At 38.7% G+C, this 20124-nt stretch overlaps 2 protein-coding genes and 1 pseudogene across 2 annotated transcripts; 2 read left to right on the forward strand and 1 right to left on the reverse strand.

Moving 5' to 3' along the window:
* The first annotated feature begins 1308 nt into the window (after positions 1 to 1308).
* LOC139981142 (uncharacterized) lies at positions 1309 to 6315 on the forward strand. Its single transcript, XM_071993333.1, has 4 exons — positions 1309 to 1775; positions 2443 to 2716; positions 3156 to 3264; positions 3973 to 6315. Exons 2-4 carry the CDS (start codon positions 2445 to 2447, stop codon positions 4507 to 4509), a joined length of 918 nt encoding a protein of 305 aa, XP_071849434.1. The 5' UTR covers positions 1309 to 1775; positions 2443 to 2444; the 3' UTR covers positions 4510 to 6315.
* Positions 2041 to 2117, reverse strand: LOC139981712 (U2 spliceosomal RNA; annotated as a pseudogene).
* Positions 6316 to 8149: 1834 nt separating the features above from the next.
* Positions 8150 to 14629, forward strand: LOC139981195 (C-type lectin domain family 4 member G-like). The gene is made up of 5 exons (XM_071993404.1): positions 8150 to 8413; positions 9319 to 9471; positions 10178 to 10317; positions 10890 to 11026; positions 12818 to 14629. The coding sequence occupies exons 1-5, from the start codon at positions 8350 to 8352 to the stop codon at positions 12954 to 12956; spliced, it is 633 nt and encodes a 210-aa protein (XP_071849505.1). The 5' UTR covers positions 8150 to 8349; the 3' UTR covers positions 12957 to 14629.
* Positions 14630 to 20124: the final 5495 nt, after the last annotated feature.

A 20124-nucleotide genomic window follows, 5' to 3' on the forward strand; every position in this document is an offset into this window, starting at 1 on the left:
ACAGTTGAAGTTGCCACCTTTCGTACCATAAGTGAACTTGGAGCAAACATGTGTGACGTTATTGATGCACACTGATAAATAATGTTTTGTTTTGCGTCTAATTTTATACTCCATAATTGAATGCATCCATAATGTGAATGTACCATAGGTATTGGTATGTTATAAACTTCACATCCCCTTTAGACAACTAGAAACCCTATCCAATCCAAGGTCAAATCAATAGACTGAAAAATAAGGAAAAAACAAAACATTATTTGTCAGTGTGCAACTATGACATCACACCTGTTTGCTTCAAGTTCAATTTCGGTAGAATATCAGATAACATCAACTGTCAATATCTCAAAGGAATTGTACATAAGAATTGAAGGCGAATTGCAATAGAATGCTTAGATGAGGTTCCTCTGTAACATATCAAAAAGAATTTTTTACCTGGACTATTCTATTAACTGATAAAGCCATGAGAAGCACTCGATTACAAGTGAAACATTTACAAGGGCTCATCAATAACGTCATGTTGTCATCAAGTGCGCAATTAAAGTATGACTTGACAGCTAGCGAATCATATCTTGATAAGTAAGAAAATATCGACACGATACACATACAATATATAACTCATTTTAAAAAACACTATTTTCCACACTATATCCCGTGCAGGACACGTAAGACAACACTGGATGCAAACGATTAAAGGGATAACCCGGAGTCTCATATTCAAATGGTAAAGTTTATTGTCGATCGTCTTTTTAAAAAAAAATCAATATATCAACTCCTGTCTTGTTTCTTTGTGGAAAAAAATAACAACGTTAGTATTGTTCCTTTCATTTAGTGTCCTGTTCTTTTTTCCCTTTGTTGTCTTACTTTTTTTCGTACTAATAGATTAAATTAGACCTCTTATTAACTGTCATCAATTTTAAATGTCTGATGTAGTTATCTGATAGTAGTAACCATTTAAGTATTATTTTCTTCGTGTAGACATCTTAACGTACGACCATCATTATCGTCCGCGAGTTTTAGCTTCGGTCCGACAACTTGTCAGATTTTCATATTTGAAGTATGTTACCTTTCAAATATTGTTCCCTAAGCATTGCAGAATAATACAGTTTACGGTATTAAACTATATACATATTGAGGGAGCATGCTCTGATAAATGGCTTGTTTGACGTGTTGCAACATGTTATGTATGTATATGTAAGTATATTAGATCCTCCTGCAAGCAGGAACTCGTGAAGAAGCATAATTGGCTTATCAAAGCAACAAGCTGACCGAAGTCAGTCTCTCACATTCATATTTAACGTCCATGATTATGAATTGTTTATTGTCAACAACTCTGTAACTGGACGACATACATTAATCTGGGAGTGACTCGGACCGGGGACCTTATGATTGAAAGGCACCGGTGTTAGCCACTAAGCTAACACTCCGTTATGACACCATTCCTGACTGCATCGACCAGCGTAGTTCGGTTAATCGAGACGATGATGATGATGAGGATTTCATTTCCCTTTAATTCAATAGTAAACATAGGTCTCAATAAACGGATCAGTTCAATTGTTTTACAGACAAAAGGCAGAACAGGGTAAAGTCCACATTTTTGTTATCACAATGATTTAACATGAATGTGTTGTGTACCCAAATTTCGCGCGTTTTAAATATTATATCAATCCTGGATGAATGATATAGTCTGCTCTTTATACCAACCGATGACTGTGGAATACATCCAAAGCAAAGTTTGGAAGCATCGTAATAATTCGTCAGGCCTTTCAGTTTACTTCTAGGTAAGACAAGACAATATGTAATATCTATCAGTGTTATATGTAGACAGAAAACCCATACAAATTCCTTAGAAGATATGCAAACCTCGCTGATCTTTCACGACCCTATACTAACAGGTTACCATAGCTTTGCATAAGAGAATAATTTCTTTTTTTTTTAAGGAAAAGTCGCCCAGGAAATAACCTGGTCACGAAAACCAAACTACCAAACGACTGATCCGCTCTCAGCCCAGTCCCCTTGCATCGGGACTGTGACTGTGTGATCATCGTCGGGTGTGCATCACCATTCCCCTCGAAAGGGAACAGATACTACACATGATCTTAGCCAAAAGGCCGAGAAGCGAAGAGAATAATTTCTCATCCTGCAAGATTGACTAGATGTGATAAGGAAAATAACAGGACTTTTTCAATATGAAATAATTATAAAAAAAATTGAACTTGTGAACATAGTGAAATTGGGTAGAAGTGGATATAATTTATGTCTTTGCATGAATTTTAATTTCTGTAGAACACTGGATTAGAAACATAACTTTCTTTAAATAATTACACGCAACATTTGAAGAAGAAAAATAAAGTAAACAAGAGTGCCACGTGTGAAAATTTAGCATGAAACGTTTTATCTTTACAAAATGTCAGTGTTCTTCACCATTCTGTTTTGTCAACATATGAGGTATGTCTAATCAAGCCCGCCGCATCTTTATTTGGAGTTATCCAAGGACCGCTGCTGCCGCTCTTGGTAAATGTCTTAGCAATGTGGATGGAGTCCTTTATTGGCATGACCCGTACGGGAATTGTCTTAACCAGGAGATGCTGGAATCTATCGATGTGGCTACATTATCTCCTCGACTACAGGAGTACCATGCTAAAGTAATGGAAGTTGCAGATTCCCCTGAATCTCACGCATTCTTCGAAGAAAGCAAATCTCTTTCGGTAGATAACTTCACGTAAGTCTTTGAAAGACCATTCAAAACTATATTAGCTGAGAGAAAATAGTTTTGGAGCAGTTTTCATTTGTGATGTATAGCCACTTTGGTCTATATATTTTAGCGGTGGATATTTATGGTTAAAATATTAAAGAAAGCAAAATAGGGGGGAAAATGTCCTCTTTCGTTATAGAAAGGTGCCTTACAATGACAAGGGACGGGTACAAACATTTCGACAATTGCTTAGCAACCAAACATATACGTAAACTTTAATTTTTTTCTTAAACCATTTTGGGGTATATATAATGACCCGTTTATTCAAATGCTCAATTGCAACATTGCTTTCACGTCATCTTGAATTCGTTTCATATACGTCTTTTATCTGAATACCGTTAAAGAAATATTAATTTGAAATGATCTGTATTGGCAAATTATTTTATACAATTCTTTTTCTTTTCAGTTATGAAAATGTCCAAAACATGTTGGAGGAAAATGTGGGAGATGAGAAAATCGTTATTATCAAAGATGCGGCGATGGGTATCGTAAATCACGAGCAGTACTTACCAAAGGTATACATTAATATGACCTCATTATCACATTTTCTTTGTAAGTGTATAAATTATAATGTTGCTTTACTGGGACCATATAAAAGGACCTTTTGTATGAGTTTTCACGCTAAATAATGCGTCCAAGGTTATATCCCGATTTGATCATATAAAAAGATAAAAAGATATCGTGTTATGAATTTTCTCTAGAAACCTATAGAAATACATTATACTTATTAATTGGTGGTGTACAAATGCAGCCTTGTAACTTAATCACGCATTGTTCGAGGTTCGGTAAGAAACATTGGACAGTCTAATCATTTTCTTTAGTGCAATACTCGTAAAAGTTAAAAAGCCTTCTCTATGTATGACTCAATTCCAGCAGGCAGTTGTGTAATATAACATATTTTAGTTAAGTAAGTGAATAATAATCATAAAACTCTAGTGAAGTAGATAATAGTTTTATCAAGAAAATATCAAACTAATTTAATGAGACTTGGTATAAAGTAAAAATAATGTATATGTGGCTAATTTTGTTAATTTTGTTCCATTATGTCTCGGTTCCAGAAACCGGGCATTGAGAAAGTGCAGGGTTCAGCACGAGGTACTTACATATTTCAACATTGTATGAACATAAGAGATGAACTTAGAGGCAGGATGTATTCCTTGACTTTCCTCTGTTTTGCACGTCTGTAGTTTGCTGCCATTCTTAAATATCTTTTGATTTTACAGGTTGCGACTCGACATGTCTTTTTGATCCGACATCCTCTTCGCGCCGTGGATTCATTTAGCAAGGCTACCCAGAGGATGTGTCAATGGATAGGCTACGGAGAGTTTGACTTTGAATTGCTTACAGATACCCCAGCGTCCCTGGACAAATACATGCGTCAGGAATACTGTAATACCCTCTGGAAGCACATACGAAACCAGAATAACGATGAAACCATGATTGTAGATAGCGAAGACCTTGTTAACCATCCGGACAAGATCCTACCAGGATTATTCAAATTCTTAGGGCTGTCGTACAAAGAGAGTTATCTCGAGTGGCCAGCTGACGAGGAGATCCTTAAATCCTGGAAGTCATCGCTTCCGTCAATGGCAGCAAGTAAAGCCTTGAAGTTCCACGATCGCGCGTACAAATCATCCAGGTTCGTCGGTCACGATAATCCACTACCCCAAAAAGACGAACTACCAAAGGCGATGGTAGATTATATCGATACGTTGATGGAGGGATACGAGGAGATGTATGCATGTAGGGTTCAACCATAACAGACGAGGAGTAATACATACCTTACTCTTCACTTGGCTCAAACGTTATTAGTCAAACACGCATATCACTCCATACTCTTTTTTATTATACTTCCAATATTAACCTCTTAATTTCTGGATTTTCAGAACAACGTAAATAGCAGTCGTTTTGTAAGCCTTGTGCTATAGCTCTAGGAATAAGATCGAATTTTATAAATCAGCTTTGAAGACACATCTGTTTCACATTGATATACAGTATGATGCATTAGTGGATTTCATATTTAAGGCACATTGAAATGTTAAATTTCATTTGTAAGGTCTACCACCACAGAAGTAATTTATTTGGGCTGAATTTACGATAATTAACATGCTCCTTCTGGTGACTCTTAAAAGCAAACATCAATATAGAGCTCAGGTCCTGCACCGAGAACTGTATAACAGATCTACGTGAGAGGTCCAGCCTAGTCTAGATTTTCACATATAAGAATTTGAGTTTGCGCTATAATTAAGTTACCATTCATGTTTACCTTATGCATGATTCATAGCTGCACTTACTTTCCATGAGTCCGATGGAAAGTGTCATCTAGCGGTATTCCATTTCCAACAACGACATTTCCGAAATAATGTTAGACTACACCGAGACAAGCCCATTTTTATACTCCCACACACGCACGCATAAGCGTTCAAGCCAGTACCTATACACGCGGCCAGTGTGTACGTACATTCTGGACATATGAACTCCCGTTCGTATATTTACCCAACTTTATGATAGAGCCAACTTCAGGCGTATGTGCGCGGAAGTATGTTTGGCTATGTTGTGCGTCTAATTTACAATTCTACTTGAAACTAAACAAATTAGGCTAGGGCTTCGTAGGTTCCATCCCTGCTAAATCATGTGGCATCAATTACAAATGAATAACAAAAAACAGGAGTGTGTCTACATATGTATTTTAACCCTGTTTGAATCAATAAAGTCTACTTGCCTTTGAGCTTGCACACCAAGGACGTGCATGGGCAACATGTATAGCAATAATTAGGTTTACTGCAATTCTGGAATGGAGCATAAATCCAGGTACAAAGGTAATGCCTTCAGTATTGTATTATACACCAGGAAGGTGCTTGAACCTTGTGTGGTAGTATTATAACGGTTACACTTAATAACCTTTTGTGAGCTACTTCGATGCTTCACCTTTCCACCAGTAGAGAAATTTCAGATTTTCGAAGTTGTTTTTTTTTTTCCCCGAAATTTATGACACCTTTCCATTAAAGTCTCATTATAGCCCACTGTCACGGTTCACCCTAGGGACTGTATTTCATGCGATTAAAAAGAAACTAACTGCCGTGGATACATTGATAGCCTTTTTGCGGCTATAGCTAATCCCGTATTTCTTAAGGAAATTTCATGAAAGACTGGATTTAAGACTGGATTTAAGCGCCAGGTTATGCTTTGTTTGGATTTGCTTAATATGTAAGGTATTTGCGTAAAAACCTTTTGTATATAGACACCCGCGTCTCAAAATATCGTGTTGACCGGAATTGGTCACGTAACTAAGCAGGATAAGCAGGTGTGGCCTTGTTATTTAAAATGTCCTTTCTAATTTTCGGAAGGCGAAATTAGGGATATTTTGGAAATGTTTTCGTATAAAGTAAGCGGGGACATCATTTTGTACGCTAAGAACGATTTAGATTAGAAAGTTTCAGTTGAAATTATTGAAGTAACGTAGCCTGTAATTAATTGATTCCATTATTACTTTATTTTGTTGTCAATAAATATTGGTTGATCAAGCTAGCCCGAATTCGTTTATATATTCTATTCCAGTGTTCTCGATTCGTCTTAAACTAATTCAGTGATCACTATTTTGGAAGCGGTCACACCCTTTTTATTGCAAATTAGGATTACTTGTTTAATTTTTTTGGAATATGGAAGCCATCGTTCCCGTACAATACACAGTATATAAACGGCGACGAATAAATGCTGCTTCTTTGCCGAACAAGCAAAGCGCCCCAAGAAAATTTGTCTAGTGTTTCTAGCACGATACATCGATGCAGGGAGTTGCCATCTAAGTGGCAACTTCTTGAACGATTCAGGAAAGAATGGGTGGAAATCATAACCAGAATATTCCACTTAATTTGCATTTAGGATCGGTGTAACGTATCAGTTATGCATAAAAAGGAGTATTCCTAATATGCCTTAAAATATCTACCGTAAGATGGTAAAAGTATTAGCGCATGTGGGGTGCTGTTATATGACTGTTCTTATGGTGAGGTTGCTTTTGCCGTTTGTCTAAGAAGACGAACGAAAATATTCTTTCTTCCGTAGTACAGATAAGGACCGTAATAACCGTATGATAAATTAAAAGTCAGGAACAGTGTACTGTATGCATAAAACAAAGTATATATTCCTAATAGAGCGAAACATTCACAGTAAGACTTCATTTTCAGTACTAAGTCACAAGTATATAGCACCTTCGGCGATGTAACATAATTATCTCTAATCTGACCTTTGTTCAAGCACTTGCTACGCCACATTGATGGCTCCGTTTATAATTCTTACACACAAACACGTGGAGCGAGTACAAGCGGTAGTCGCCACATTGTTTTTGACAATATGATTTACGCAGTGCGTCCTTATACACTTAATGATAGTTCAAACTCGTGCAGGTACCCGTAAAAAATCAATTGAATTGTATGATCTTTTCATGGAATTGCTTTACAGAAATTCTAAGTTGGCAATCGAAACTTTTTGTCGTAGTACAGATAGGGACCATACCTATTGGATAAAAAAGAACTCATACACAATTTAGATGTTAATTAATTTTGATTTAACGGTAGGGTACTAGTGTTTTGAACTAGATACAGGGATATGTTTGTTTTTGTTGTTTTTTTATTTTTTATTTAATTTTATTTTTATTTTTTAATACAGTAAGGTTTCACTTTCAGTAAGAAATCAAGTACAGTATGCGTCTTTGTCCCTGCAGACGAAGCATATATCTGCGTTTGTTATCAACGATGTTGCATATAGGGCCTAAGGCCCCGCTCTAATCATGAGTTTGTGATAGTATGTTTGGTCTTTCACATCAATATTATATGTTATGGCGTTTTGTTTGAAGAAAGCATCAATCAGTGCTTAAATATTGAATATTCCAGGAGAGGAAACAGACGAAATAAAATAAAAACAAAGTAGAACATAGAGCATATATGTAAACATACACGCAGTACGTCTATAAATATAAAGACTTAACACAACACACACATGTCTGTTTTACATTTAGACCGAGGACCCCATTGTATTTTCCATTGTTCAAATCCACGTACCCTAACCTTCACAATACCCCATACATAGAATTCTTCCGAGGACGTGGTGATTCTTTAGAAATCACAACCGGGGACCTGGAATTCTTTTTTTCAAGTCCTCGGTCAGAATACAAAACAAACGCACACAAACACACAACGCCAGTGCTTCATCAACTATCTTCATAAGATACAGAATAAATCGTTATGTTTCTAATGAGAACGACCTTGCCCTGCCTAGCCCTGTGTTATTATATTGACTGTTAATATTACAGATTTCACCAAATATCGAACGCATACTAATGTTAGTTTAATAAAGACGTATTTGTTAACTTTTATCATCAGCCAAAAAGGCAATATCGTTCGTCCATTATTGACACATCGTTTCCTGTGACAATCTTCAACGTTAGTCTTTTTGTCTCTTTAATGTTTTACTTGGAAATTTTACCAACAGCCATCATGGCGTTGTTGTTATATAATACAATGTAATCACTACTGTTGTGTCATTAACAGAGGAAATACTCAACTAGCTGAACGAAACAAAAGATTCATTACATCGATAACTCCAAAATGAAGCTCAAATTGTCAATGTTTGTATGGACTTGTATGCTGCCACTGTATACCAAGATGCTGGGTGAGTTGGGATAACAAATTATGCACGTGAAATGTCAAATTATATATGTTTCGTTATGGTATATTTATAGACGTTTCCGTGAGACAAGTTAGGTAATTATCTCTCCATATTCCCCCTCCCCAACCCCCCCCCCCCACCACTTGGTTTAATTCATGTCCAGTTCGATGGAGCTTTGGGACTTCCGTTGTTCTTAGTTTAACAAACACCCCTCCCCACCGCATGCGGCATCTGCCCCAGCCAACAAAAGAACTCGCCCCATATTTTTGTTTATTACGAAGTAAAAAAATGAACAACATTATTTCTCACTAATGTCAAATGCAGCGCGTTCGTGTTTTATTTTATTTTGTTGTTGTTTATTTGTCTGTAAATTTGCATTGTTGAATCGTCAGAGATCTGCTATTCTTGTCTGTTAAGCTTCAGGGATATGTCCGTCTCCTGTGGGAAGTTCCGTTGACATTGTACTATTTATGGAAATTTCACATACCATTAGGCCTTAAGGCTAGCCTGCAGCTAAATAATATATTGATGCATAGCATTGTGATAATCTTGTGTGGATTCAGCATCATTTAATAACATTAAGCCTACCTTGTATTCAATAAAACACAGCGAGATAAGTATTGATTTAAGCTTGAATTCGGAATATTACGAATTATCAATCAATCTAATATACTTTATTGTGCACCCTTTGTAGGTTCTAAGTTATTCAATAAACCTCATCCTTTCCACAATTTGGTCAAAACTCTAACCGTGAGCCTCATGCTGATTGCGTATACATATTAAGTTTGTACCTCCACTGAAATGTGTTGTCACCCTCTCAAAGCCCCGCTACTGGATTTAGCAGTATACTTGTTTACATGCATCCAACTCTCGACCTTCTATGTCACATTTTGTTAATCTCTTTTCAGCCGTTCAGACTAGTTGCCTTTCTTCAAATATTAACGAGAAGCTTGCTGATTCTGTTCTAACGCACCCATGCGCAGGTCAGGCAATCTTGGTAAAGTCTCATGGAGTAATAGACGGGACCGAAGAAGGAATCCAAGATCACATAGCTTGCAATGGTAAAGTACAGTAGTAAACTTCTATTTCACATAGCTTGCAATTGTAAAGTATAATAGTAAACTCACATATCACTTTGATTGAGTAACATTGAATCTTTCTGACCCAGACATGTAATTCGATTTGGATATCATGTACCGATACATGGAGTTGGCGACCATGGTCCCAATGCCGCCCCTCCCCCCCCCCTCCCCTTGCGCACGCGTCTGACGTTCGTTTGTCACTTTTCTTTGACGTATTTTGCTTCAGTTTGACCATATATTTAAGTATAAACTAAATCATTTACCTATAGTCACACAGGCTTGATTCAGTTACGCAACAATTATCAAAATTAGATAGTTTTGTTTATTTCTGACATCATATCAAACTATATTATAAAAAAATCGAAAAGTTGTAAAAGCTGCATCCTCTTTGAGACAAATATCGTATTTTCATTTATATTAAATGGTAATATCTGTTCATATGTCGGAGTTTTGTCACACTGCGAGTTCGTCGGGCTCATTTTTTTTATTCCTTTTTTTTTTGTTATTATAAATCATGCTTACTTGTCATGTCTGACGAAGCAAATACTAGATAAGCCAAACTTTAACTGCAGTGCACGTATCCATGGTCAAACGTGCGAGGTTTGTATTTAATATCAACCATTTTAAAGTCCTAATATAACTGATTGTTTGTCGTAGTAAGTAACTTCAGAATTTCTCTCAACAGATTGTTCGGCATGGAGCGCCGTTCCGGCGATGGCTAAGTTATATATGATACCAGATGTAACCAACTATTTCGAAGATTCGAGACAAATTTGTCAAAAGTGCGGAGGAGATGTTGCAGTCTTCAACGTGTCAGACGTTGTGGTAAGAAGACAGAAATCATTAAAAAATTATTTTGCTTGCATGTTTGAAACTATACGTAGGTATTGTAATAACAATATATAGGCCTAGGACTCGTTAAGTGTGGTGGCCGAGAGCGTGGTGGCCAATTGGCTAAGGCGTCGGACTCGCGATCCAAGGATTGCTGGTTCTATTCATGCCTAGTTCATTGCGTTGTGTCCTTTGCCAAGATGCTTTATCTCACTTGCCTCTCTCCACCCAGGGGTTAAATGGGTACCTGTGAGGTGACTTGTCATTGGGCGCAGTATATAACTGCTGCGGACTGGAGGGATTGTCTCTGGGACAGGTTACCATTGACCAGGGGTGATATGTAACGTCTGTAAAGCGCTTTGAGACCTATCGCTGGTGTAAAGCGCTATATGAAAATCAAATATTATTATCATTATTTTCATTATTATTAATATTGGAATTGAGCAAGTATTCCCTTACACGTGAAAAGTTGGTGAAATGCCAGACGGGGAAACGCAGTGTAAAACACTAAGTCATGTGATTCTTTAACCGCAAAATACTAACATGCGTCATCCCTTATTGTTCAGGGTGAAATGACTGCCATTACCAATGCAATTGCCTGGAATTCTGTTGATATTATCTGGATTGGAATTAAGCGGAAGTCGGGACTAAACCGAGATCAGTTCCAATGGTTGGATGGACGAGATTTCTTGTTAACTGACATGTACGTATTTTGTTATTATTACACTTGCCCCAATCGCCATGGTTTCATAATATATATAAAACAACTTAGAAATTCAGAGTAAATAACAGTATATCAATAACAGTTAATATTGCTTGTGCATAGTTATATTTTAATTTTGGCAATTTCAAACTTATTATTGATTTTGCTTTTGTTAATGACAAATCATGGAGCTGTTGTTGTCTTATTGATTACAGCCAATATGTGTAATCATGAAACAAGGTTTCGTTCGTTCAATCGATAATCATTATTTTCGAATGACGAAGCCAAAAATGCTTCAAATACTTCGGTATCCGTCAGATGAAGTATTACTGACGAAGGTTCCAGAGGGACCAAAATTTTCAATATATTTGTCAATTATGAGTCATATCTTATTTATAGATGAATGGATGGATCGATTGGTGGATACCATGGGCGGCGATCCTGGGGGATGGGGGGTTATATCCCCCCTATGAAAATGGGTGGAGGGGATGAAATACACTATATCCCCTCACCCCCCCCCCCACCAAATGCCAGGGATAAGAATATTTTCATGCCTACATTTATGCATTATCGTGAATGTATGGCTCTATTTTAGCTTCATTTCTCGCCTACCATAAACGCAGTGCGATCTTTTCAAATAAAGCGTCTTTATAAAGCAAGAATAGTTTACTGTAGGCTTCATCGGCACAACTATTCTTTTGTTGTTATATATAACAACAAGCGGTATTATTGCGCCCACGGTATTGATATAGTACATATATGCACCCTCATAGTATTCATATAGGCCCTATAACTTTGTGTAATTGTGTATTGCATGTGTATAGGCCTATAATAGCCTGCATGAGGCTATTTTCTTCATCGAATAATATAAAAGAGCTCTCGAACATTCTAACGTATAGCGCCTGAAACAAGATTGACAGGGGCAATGAACAATTTTCCCAAAATAACACCCGAAATTGGATCCTGATTATGAGATAATTCGGACATGATATCCCTATCTTAAAGTTGGGTGTATTCCGCTTGGAAACCTCGGGAAGTGCCGTTTCCGGCCATCTAGAGGGTTTGTAAATCCCAAAATTTTCTTGTACGCTTCGCACCAACCTATGGTGGCGCTACTCTTAGATAGTCAACAAGAGCATATCCCCCCCCCCCCCCCACTCGGAAGTACGGATCGCCGCCCATGGTGGATACGTGCCCTATTTTAGCATTTGGTCCTGGTTAATAATCTTTTCATTATGAGTGACAATTATTATTAGTAATTGTTAAGCAATTATTTGGCAAATGTAAGGTGACTAGTACGTAGAAATATCAACGAGCGTTGTGGTCAAGTGGTTAAGGCAGTGGACTGGAGATCTAAGGATTACAGGTTCGAGCTGTGGCCAGATCATTGCGTTGTGTCCTTATTTGGGGCAAGGAACTTTATCTCCATTGCCTCTCTTCACCCATGTGTATAAATGGGGACTTGCGAGGTAACTTGTTAACTAGTTGCGTGCGCCGGTTTAGGGCTGCACCCTATGGGAAGTCCCCCGGGGACACATGGTTATGGTGCACTGTGGTGCCCCAGGAGAGATTGATTGAATTGTGCACACTTTGGTGTGTAGGTGTGACAAGTTACCAATGACCAAGGCTAAGTTGTACACGCTATGGTACATTTAGCGCCTTTGAACAATTTCTGTTGATTTTGGCGCTACATAAATGTCTTCTGATTGATTGACTGGTTGATTGATTGATTGGTTGATTTACTGATTTATTCAATGATTGATTATTTCTGCTTTCTCCTTGTCCCAACAGCTCTTGGGACCCTGGTCAGCCGAATGATCTGAATGGTAATCAAGACTGCCTTACGTCATATCGATCGTTCTCGTGGCGTATACATGACCACAGCTGTAAGGAATATTTCCACGTACTTTGTCAAAGGGATCCTGACTAAAATTCACTACCTTTGCATTCAATCATTGGATCCTAATACTCCGTGGTTTCTTGCTGTTTTTTTTTTTACATTTTTCTTTAGCTACTCTCTTCATGGAATCCGAAATTATCGTATAGATCAAAAGAATCCACACTTCCCAGGCCTTGTAAGTTGTATCTATAAGCATTTTCTATGTTGAAATTACTAGAGATATCATAAACAAAAGTACAAAAACAATGCGGTCGTCCCCTTTGCCCCCCCCCCCCCATTCTTGGTTACGAGCGTTATCCACATTCTCTTAAAATACGCGAGAAGATTATACGGCGGAACCTTTTGAGTAGAATGGTTTATCCAGTCAGTCAGTCGTCGGTCGTAAGGCAGATATAAGCTTGTGTGTGCAGTGTTTTATGTTTGTAATGCAATGCTCAGTTGGAACTGTAGCCGTAAACGTAACACATAAACAGGTTAAGAAATAATAACAAACATCAGTCTTTACTTATTAGAGGTTGCACAAATTTAAAAGCTTTAACTGAATAAACCATTAGGGTGTCAATTGGCCGATGTGTTTCCATATAGATAAGAGATGACATATTCTTGTATATGCGACAGTTGTAGCTATACATACATTGTAATATCATTATAAATGAATACTCTGGCGCTCGCCGATGATCACCAATTAATTGCTAAAGCCATCAAATCATTTGATAATATCATCAAATAATTGCTGGTATCAACAATTATTTGCTGATATACCAGGAAATGAATCGTTGATATCGACAATTTATTTGCTGATATCACCAAATAAATTCTTGATATCATCAAATATCGAATAAAAAGTCAAACAAACGGCTTGCCATACGTATACGCAAGGAAGACCGTAGTATCAAGGGCGAGGAACAAGCCCAAACCTGATTGGCTCGAAAAGACAGTATTGTTACAAACTTCCATGAGCAAGGAAAAATAAAAAAGGGGCGGCGGCAGCGGTTCAAAACACGAGCCGTCCATGAGATCATCGACTACAAAATCTGTCCATCCGGATTTTCCCAACAGTACAAGCGGTAAACAAAATGAGTAAAATATGGTAGATCAAAATAGCAAGGTGAGAAGAAACTAAATTTGTAAATATAATCATACTTTATGTCTTTCTGTTGCGATTTTTTCCATATCTTTCTTTCATATTTAATATGTTATTTTTATGTAACTGAATATACATACTTCTTTCATGCATATAACAATGCATTGAACACACGTCTATGGTAGACCCTGTGCAAATCATATCATAGTATCATACTCGTATTAATTCGAATATATACGCGTATGAATTCAGCAGATTTAATACGTGTGTATATATATCCGAATTAATACTTGTGTATATTCCAAATAAACGCGTGTATTGGCTATATGTTAATTAATACATGTATATATTCGAATTTATACTCGTATATTTTCGATTGAATACAACCATATAAAACCGGCCTTCTGATTGGCTGCTATTATTGACCGGCGAGTAAATATTCGTTTTTAATGGGCATATCTTCGACTTAATACGCGAATTAGTATATTTGTCCCACAGAGCCTAAATATACCATACAGGTCCATATAGAGGGTAATGACTACTAGATATAAGCACAGTCATATAGTTTGAAATAGGCGATACCATGTTTCACGTTGTGTTCTTGTTAAACTGTCATATAGTTTTGCCAATAGAATATTTGTTTCGTCAAAATGAACATGTCAATTCCTTTTTAAATAACATTGTATTATATCTGTGAAATGTAGCTACATTACTTTAAAATCAGTGGTAAAGTAATAACTCTATCGCATTCGAAGAAGGGCTTTGAGCCCGCCAGCCTCGCCACCCACCCCCCCCCCCCTCTCCCACCCCCAAACTGCAACCAATTAACCTTGTTAACCAAGTTCACTCGACCAAGAAGAAATTTACAGTAAGCCTAAGGAACGAACCATCACGTGATCAACAGTGTAATAGTTCACATGCATGTCTTACATATGCTGGTTGTTATTTCAACTTGTTGTACGGTAGTGACGGTTTTTCCTTGTCAAGAAACGGAATGAAATGATGCTATCTGAGGTCCAGCAAACAAGAATGAAAGAAAAGAGAAAGGTCTTCCATACATACAAGCAGTGTATCATAAAACAAAAGGAAGCCAATCGTAGACTAATGAATGACAAGAAGTTTCGATTGTGCAACAGTTCAAGATTCTTCAGCGATTTAATGTTTAATGTTTAATTTCAGATAACCTCTCGATCGAAACGAATTCTCTTTGTTTAGAAACGAAATTGTAAGACGATGAGGTAGGAAGGTTCATGCTGTAATTAGGCCAATACGAAGGTCGAGAAACTGTTTGACCTTCCTTCGTCTGACTACTGTCTACCGCGCACCGCCTCCTTCACCCCGCCCCAATCACCCCGCCTCTCTGATCACGCCCCCCCCCCTTCCACTGCCCCCATCATCCAGTGCTGTCCGAAGTAAGCCTGAAAATGTATTCCACTTAAGATCAGGCCTCGTCACAGGGACCCCCCCCCCCCTCTCTCTCTCTCTCTAGCAAATTAATTTTTTCGCTATCTGTAACACCATTATGTACAATATATAAGACTCGAGTATTGTGTCCTCCTTGAAATATTTGTAAAACAAAGAAGTTCTGCACTGACGGCAAACGTTTTCGCTTTTCAACCGGTCTAGGTGTGGATTGATCTACCGCTGCGCCGCCGGGTCCGATGCGCAGACTGAGGTGCATAAGTCCCCAATTTCCTATAGTGCTCGCGAAAGGTCCAAGCGCCCCAGTCCGCCCAGTGGTGGCTTGCAGCTCCCTGGTCCGCCCCTCAACCGGTTAAAAAATTCACTTATAGAATAACTCTCCTTTTGTTTTTCTACAGCGGGAACAAAGGGGGGGGGGGGGATGAGAATAGCGGAGACGGAGAAGATTCGATAATAAATTGTATTTAGTAACCTCAGTCATACCAAAGTGCATGTATTAATTTCTACACGTGAATCAATCCTTGTTATTTATTAATTAATTAAGTTGCATATCATTTCAGTAATCATCTTCATAAAATAAGGCTACAAAAGAACACAGAAAGAACGAACAAACAAACGGGAATTTATAGTAAGTAATGTAAGCAAGATCTCATGAAAGTTTGTTTGCATTTAAAAAACAATTAATTTGTTTATTATGGTCTACACATTGACTATTTATATACATTTGCAAAAGAAAAATAAGCCTGAGTGAGCAACTTTACTATAAAGCTCCGGTAACTCATATTACGTAATCTCTTCATTACGACAGACAAAGTGCATGGTGCAGTGGTTTACATAGCGCTTATGGTGCTAATCTTCTACACAGAAAAGATAAGGCCAACGCCAATGCGCGCTGGTACACGCACTTATCCAATTGATCGACTGATCTATTCGCAAAACAACCTTGAAAACAAATTTACAGTTCGTCTTCGTTAGCAGTTTATGTATAGCGCCAACAGAATTACTTGCACTACATTTACTGTCATCATTCGTGGCCTTCGAATAGAAATGACCACCCGTTACAATGATCCATACTGGGCGTGGGAACCGTACAGCAAAGTTATTTCGGCTCGTGCATGCAGTGCATTATGAGAGTTTCCCCGAGGTACATTTGCCCTTGCATACAGTTGCATTTGACCGGACAATTGCTACCAAACGATACCCAATACAGAGGCGTCGAGGACTACGTCTGGCCCTAGGACAAATTGTCCACGGGACGCATTTTGTGACTCCTTTCCTAATGTTTATTACGAACCTGAAAATATATTATCATCCAACATTGTCCCTTCATATTTTGCCGTACGACCCCGGAACCTGGGAGAGTAGACCCTGCTTACCCCATCCCCGTCAAGTCAGGATTGACCCAATAGCTACTACGTGATGCTTAGTGATATATGCTCTCATGTGAATTATGTGATGACGAAATAATAGAAAACTGACTTTTCTTTTTTATTTAAACAACGTAAAAGAGCAAAGATATGTATGGCTATAGCACGGAATTCTAAACCAGTGACCCCTTGCGCTTTCTGGGCTGTATCGGAAGAAAGTAAGTCGTGGTCCCTTGTGACACGATCTGCAATGTACTTTCTCTTTTGACTGGCGCCACCAGTAAAAGAATGGCTCTAGCATGAGATCGCTACCAACTAAGGGTCTGGATAGCTAAGTCGGTTAGTGTGCTAGGCTTTTAATCCAGAGGTCACTGGTTCGAATCCCGTTAAAGCCATACATTATCTTCGCTCTTTTTCTATTGAAATCATATTCGCTAGCACACAGATGTGTTACAATAAATGTCACCGGCTTCGATCTGTAATTCGACTTCCTTTTCCTCTAAGTCTTCATTATTCTCGTAGAGGTCATGTTCGTCCGTTACAACTCTTGCTTTCTGTTTCCCGGAGGCGCGAGTAGATGCATCCTCCTGCTTTGCGGTGTCAACCTTGGTAGTAATATTCTGATCACTGCCAAATGAATCTACGTCATGCGAAGAATCTGCATCGGCACGTCTTATTCTGTTGTAGAGTAGATACAATGCGGCAACGGCGATAATACAAAACGATAAGGATGGTATCACTATGTACAAAGCAAGGTCGGTAGTTGACGGTCCTAAGTGACTTGACGTTGGTTGGTTAGTTTGTGCAGTATGAGATGTGGTATAACCGACGTTAGTGGGGAGAGTAAATATACACGAACGAGAAAAGGCTGCGGATGACCCATCCATGGAGCTGCTGCGATTTTGTTTGACTTCGCATTTCAGCGTCGCTACTTCACATCCTACAACAACACTCTCGACAACATGAAGCCCTGCGGTTATTTGATGAGATGGAGATACGTTACACCCACCGCCATCACTACCATCATCACTCCCATCATCATCATGGTCGTCGTTGGCATCAGTGAGGATACCAACATGAACAGAAGGATAGAAAAACCCCACGACAGAACATTTCAAGAGAAAACTGTTATTTACCTCTGGAGATATGACATTTTTTGTCTCGCATGTAGGTTGTGGAAATGGTGATTCGCTGGTCCATAGCAGATACTTAGTTTGTAATATGGTCACACCTTCTTTAATGTCTTCAATTAGGTTGATCCTATAGGCGCCTTCGTCTCGTGGTGAAACTGTATTGATCGCGAAAGAGAAGAAGGCCGACAGTTTTCCTTCCTTGTCTGTAACGAGACTCGCAATGTCGGATATGTTCAGATAATAACGGTCTACATTAAACGCTTCTTGGTAAGAAAATCGCCCTTTGAATTCAAATTGAGCTTCGGAAAAGTCTTCATCCGTGATATCCTCCGTGAATATTAGTTCCACGTGATAGAAGCCTAAGTTACTCGTATAGAATGCTACTTCTGGAAACGTTATATCACATCCTGGTTGTATGTAACAGCTAACGATATCTTCTGCGGGCCATTCTTCGCAATGCCTCTGACAATCACTGGAACCTGCAACAGCAGACATTTGGCCACACTGCAGAGTGAGAAATAAAAACCATGAAATTAGTATGAAATCCATCGCTACAAGAAATAAGTAGATATTTTAACAAAATATGTCTGTCTGTCTAAATAACAGAATGATTGTTCCAGAGTTAAAAGATGCAAAGACAAATGAAGTAAATATGTTTCATCTAAAAAACTTCTTCTCCCTCGCAGCTATAAGAAATGAGAACACGTTCTGAAAGCACATGACATTAATACAAACTAAGTTGCGATAATGATAATCAGTAACGTAATACACTAATAAAGTCAGAATGGGTCAATCCCTTCTATAGTTGAAGTTACATTTCTTTTACTTTCACATAAACATATAAACGTTAATCATTCTGAAGTAAAAACTCGTAATCATTAATGCTACTTTTCAATTTGATTACTTTCGTGCTTAATCAAACTGGTTTTATAACTACTACCACAGTCGCGAGAAATTAAATACAATTGTGTGTGTGATTCTATATCATAAATCGCTCGCCTTCATCATCATTGTTGCATAACGTGGAAAACGTCTGTCACTTCCTTGATTAAAATACAGAAAATATACATACGAATATTATGACATACAATACCATAGTTGTTTATATATAACTTTTATGAACACGTGTGACTATTGCACTATGACACGCACATGCGCAGTTGGAACAACTTAAAAATGTAGTAATATCTACCGACCAGTTAGTATTTTAGGACGCATAAAATTGACATGAAACCTCCACATGTATGATGGAAATGTCTAGAACTATCAAAATATGTAGTTGCCATGGGAACCGAGGTCAAAGGTCACGTGATCAAAGAAATAATGTGTCAAGAAATAATGTGTCAATGTGTCACTGGCAACGGTCTGCCTGCAATGAGTTACAACCTCCGTCGATTTCCCTCTTCTTTCCTCCTCCTTCTCCTCCTTCTCCTCCTCCTCCTTCTCCTCCTTCTCCTTCTTCTCCTCCTTCTCCACCTTCTCCTTCTCCTCCACCTTCTCCTACGCCTTCTCTTTCTTCTCCTGCTCCTTCTCGTTCTCCTTCTCCTCCACCTCCTCCTTCTTCTCCTTCTCCTTCTCCTTCTCCTTCTCGTTCTCCTTCTCCTCCACCTCCTCCTTCTTCTCCTCCTTCTCCTTCTCCTTCTCCTTCTCCTTCTCCTTCTCCTTCTCCTTCTCCTTCTCCTTCTCCTTCTCCTCCTCCTTATTCTCCTCCTCCTTCTTCTCCTCCTTCTTCTTCTCCTTCTCCTTCTCCTTCTCCTTCTCCTTCTCCTCCACCTCCTCCTTCTTCTCCTCCTTCTCCTCCTTCTCATCCTTCTCCTCCTTCTCCTCCTCCACCTCCTCTGTCTTCTCCTCCTCCTTCTCCTCCTCCTCCTTCTTCTCCTCCTTCTCCTTCTCCTTCTCCTTCTCCTTCTCCTCCTTCTCCTCTTTCTCCTTCTCCTTCTCCTTCTCCTTCTCCTCCTCCTTATTCTCCTCCTCCTTCTTCTCCTCCTTCTTCTTCTCCTTCTCCTTCTCCTTCTCCTTCTCCTTCTCCTTCTCCTTCTCCTCCACCTCCTCCTTCTTCTCCTCCTTCTCCTCCTTCTCATCCTTCTCCTCCTTCTCCTCCTCCACCTCCTCTTTCTTCTCCTCCTCCTCCTCCACCTCCTCTTTCTTCTCCTCCTCCTTCTCCTCCTTCTCCTCCTTCTCCTCTTTCTCCT

Source organism: Apostichopus japonicus, chromosome 15, assembly GCF_037975245.1.
Source record: "Apostichopus japonicus isolate 1M-3 chromosome 15, ASM3797524v1, whole genome shotgun sequence".
Classification (NCBI taxonomy): Eukaryota; Metazoa; Echinodermata; class Holothuroidea; order Aspidochirotida; family Stichopodidae; genus Apostichopus; species Apostichopus japonicus.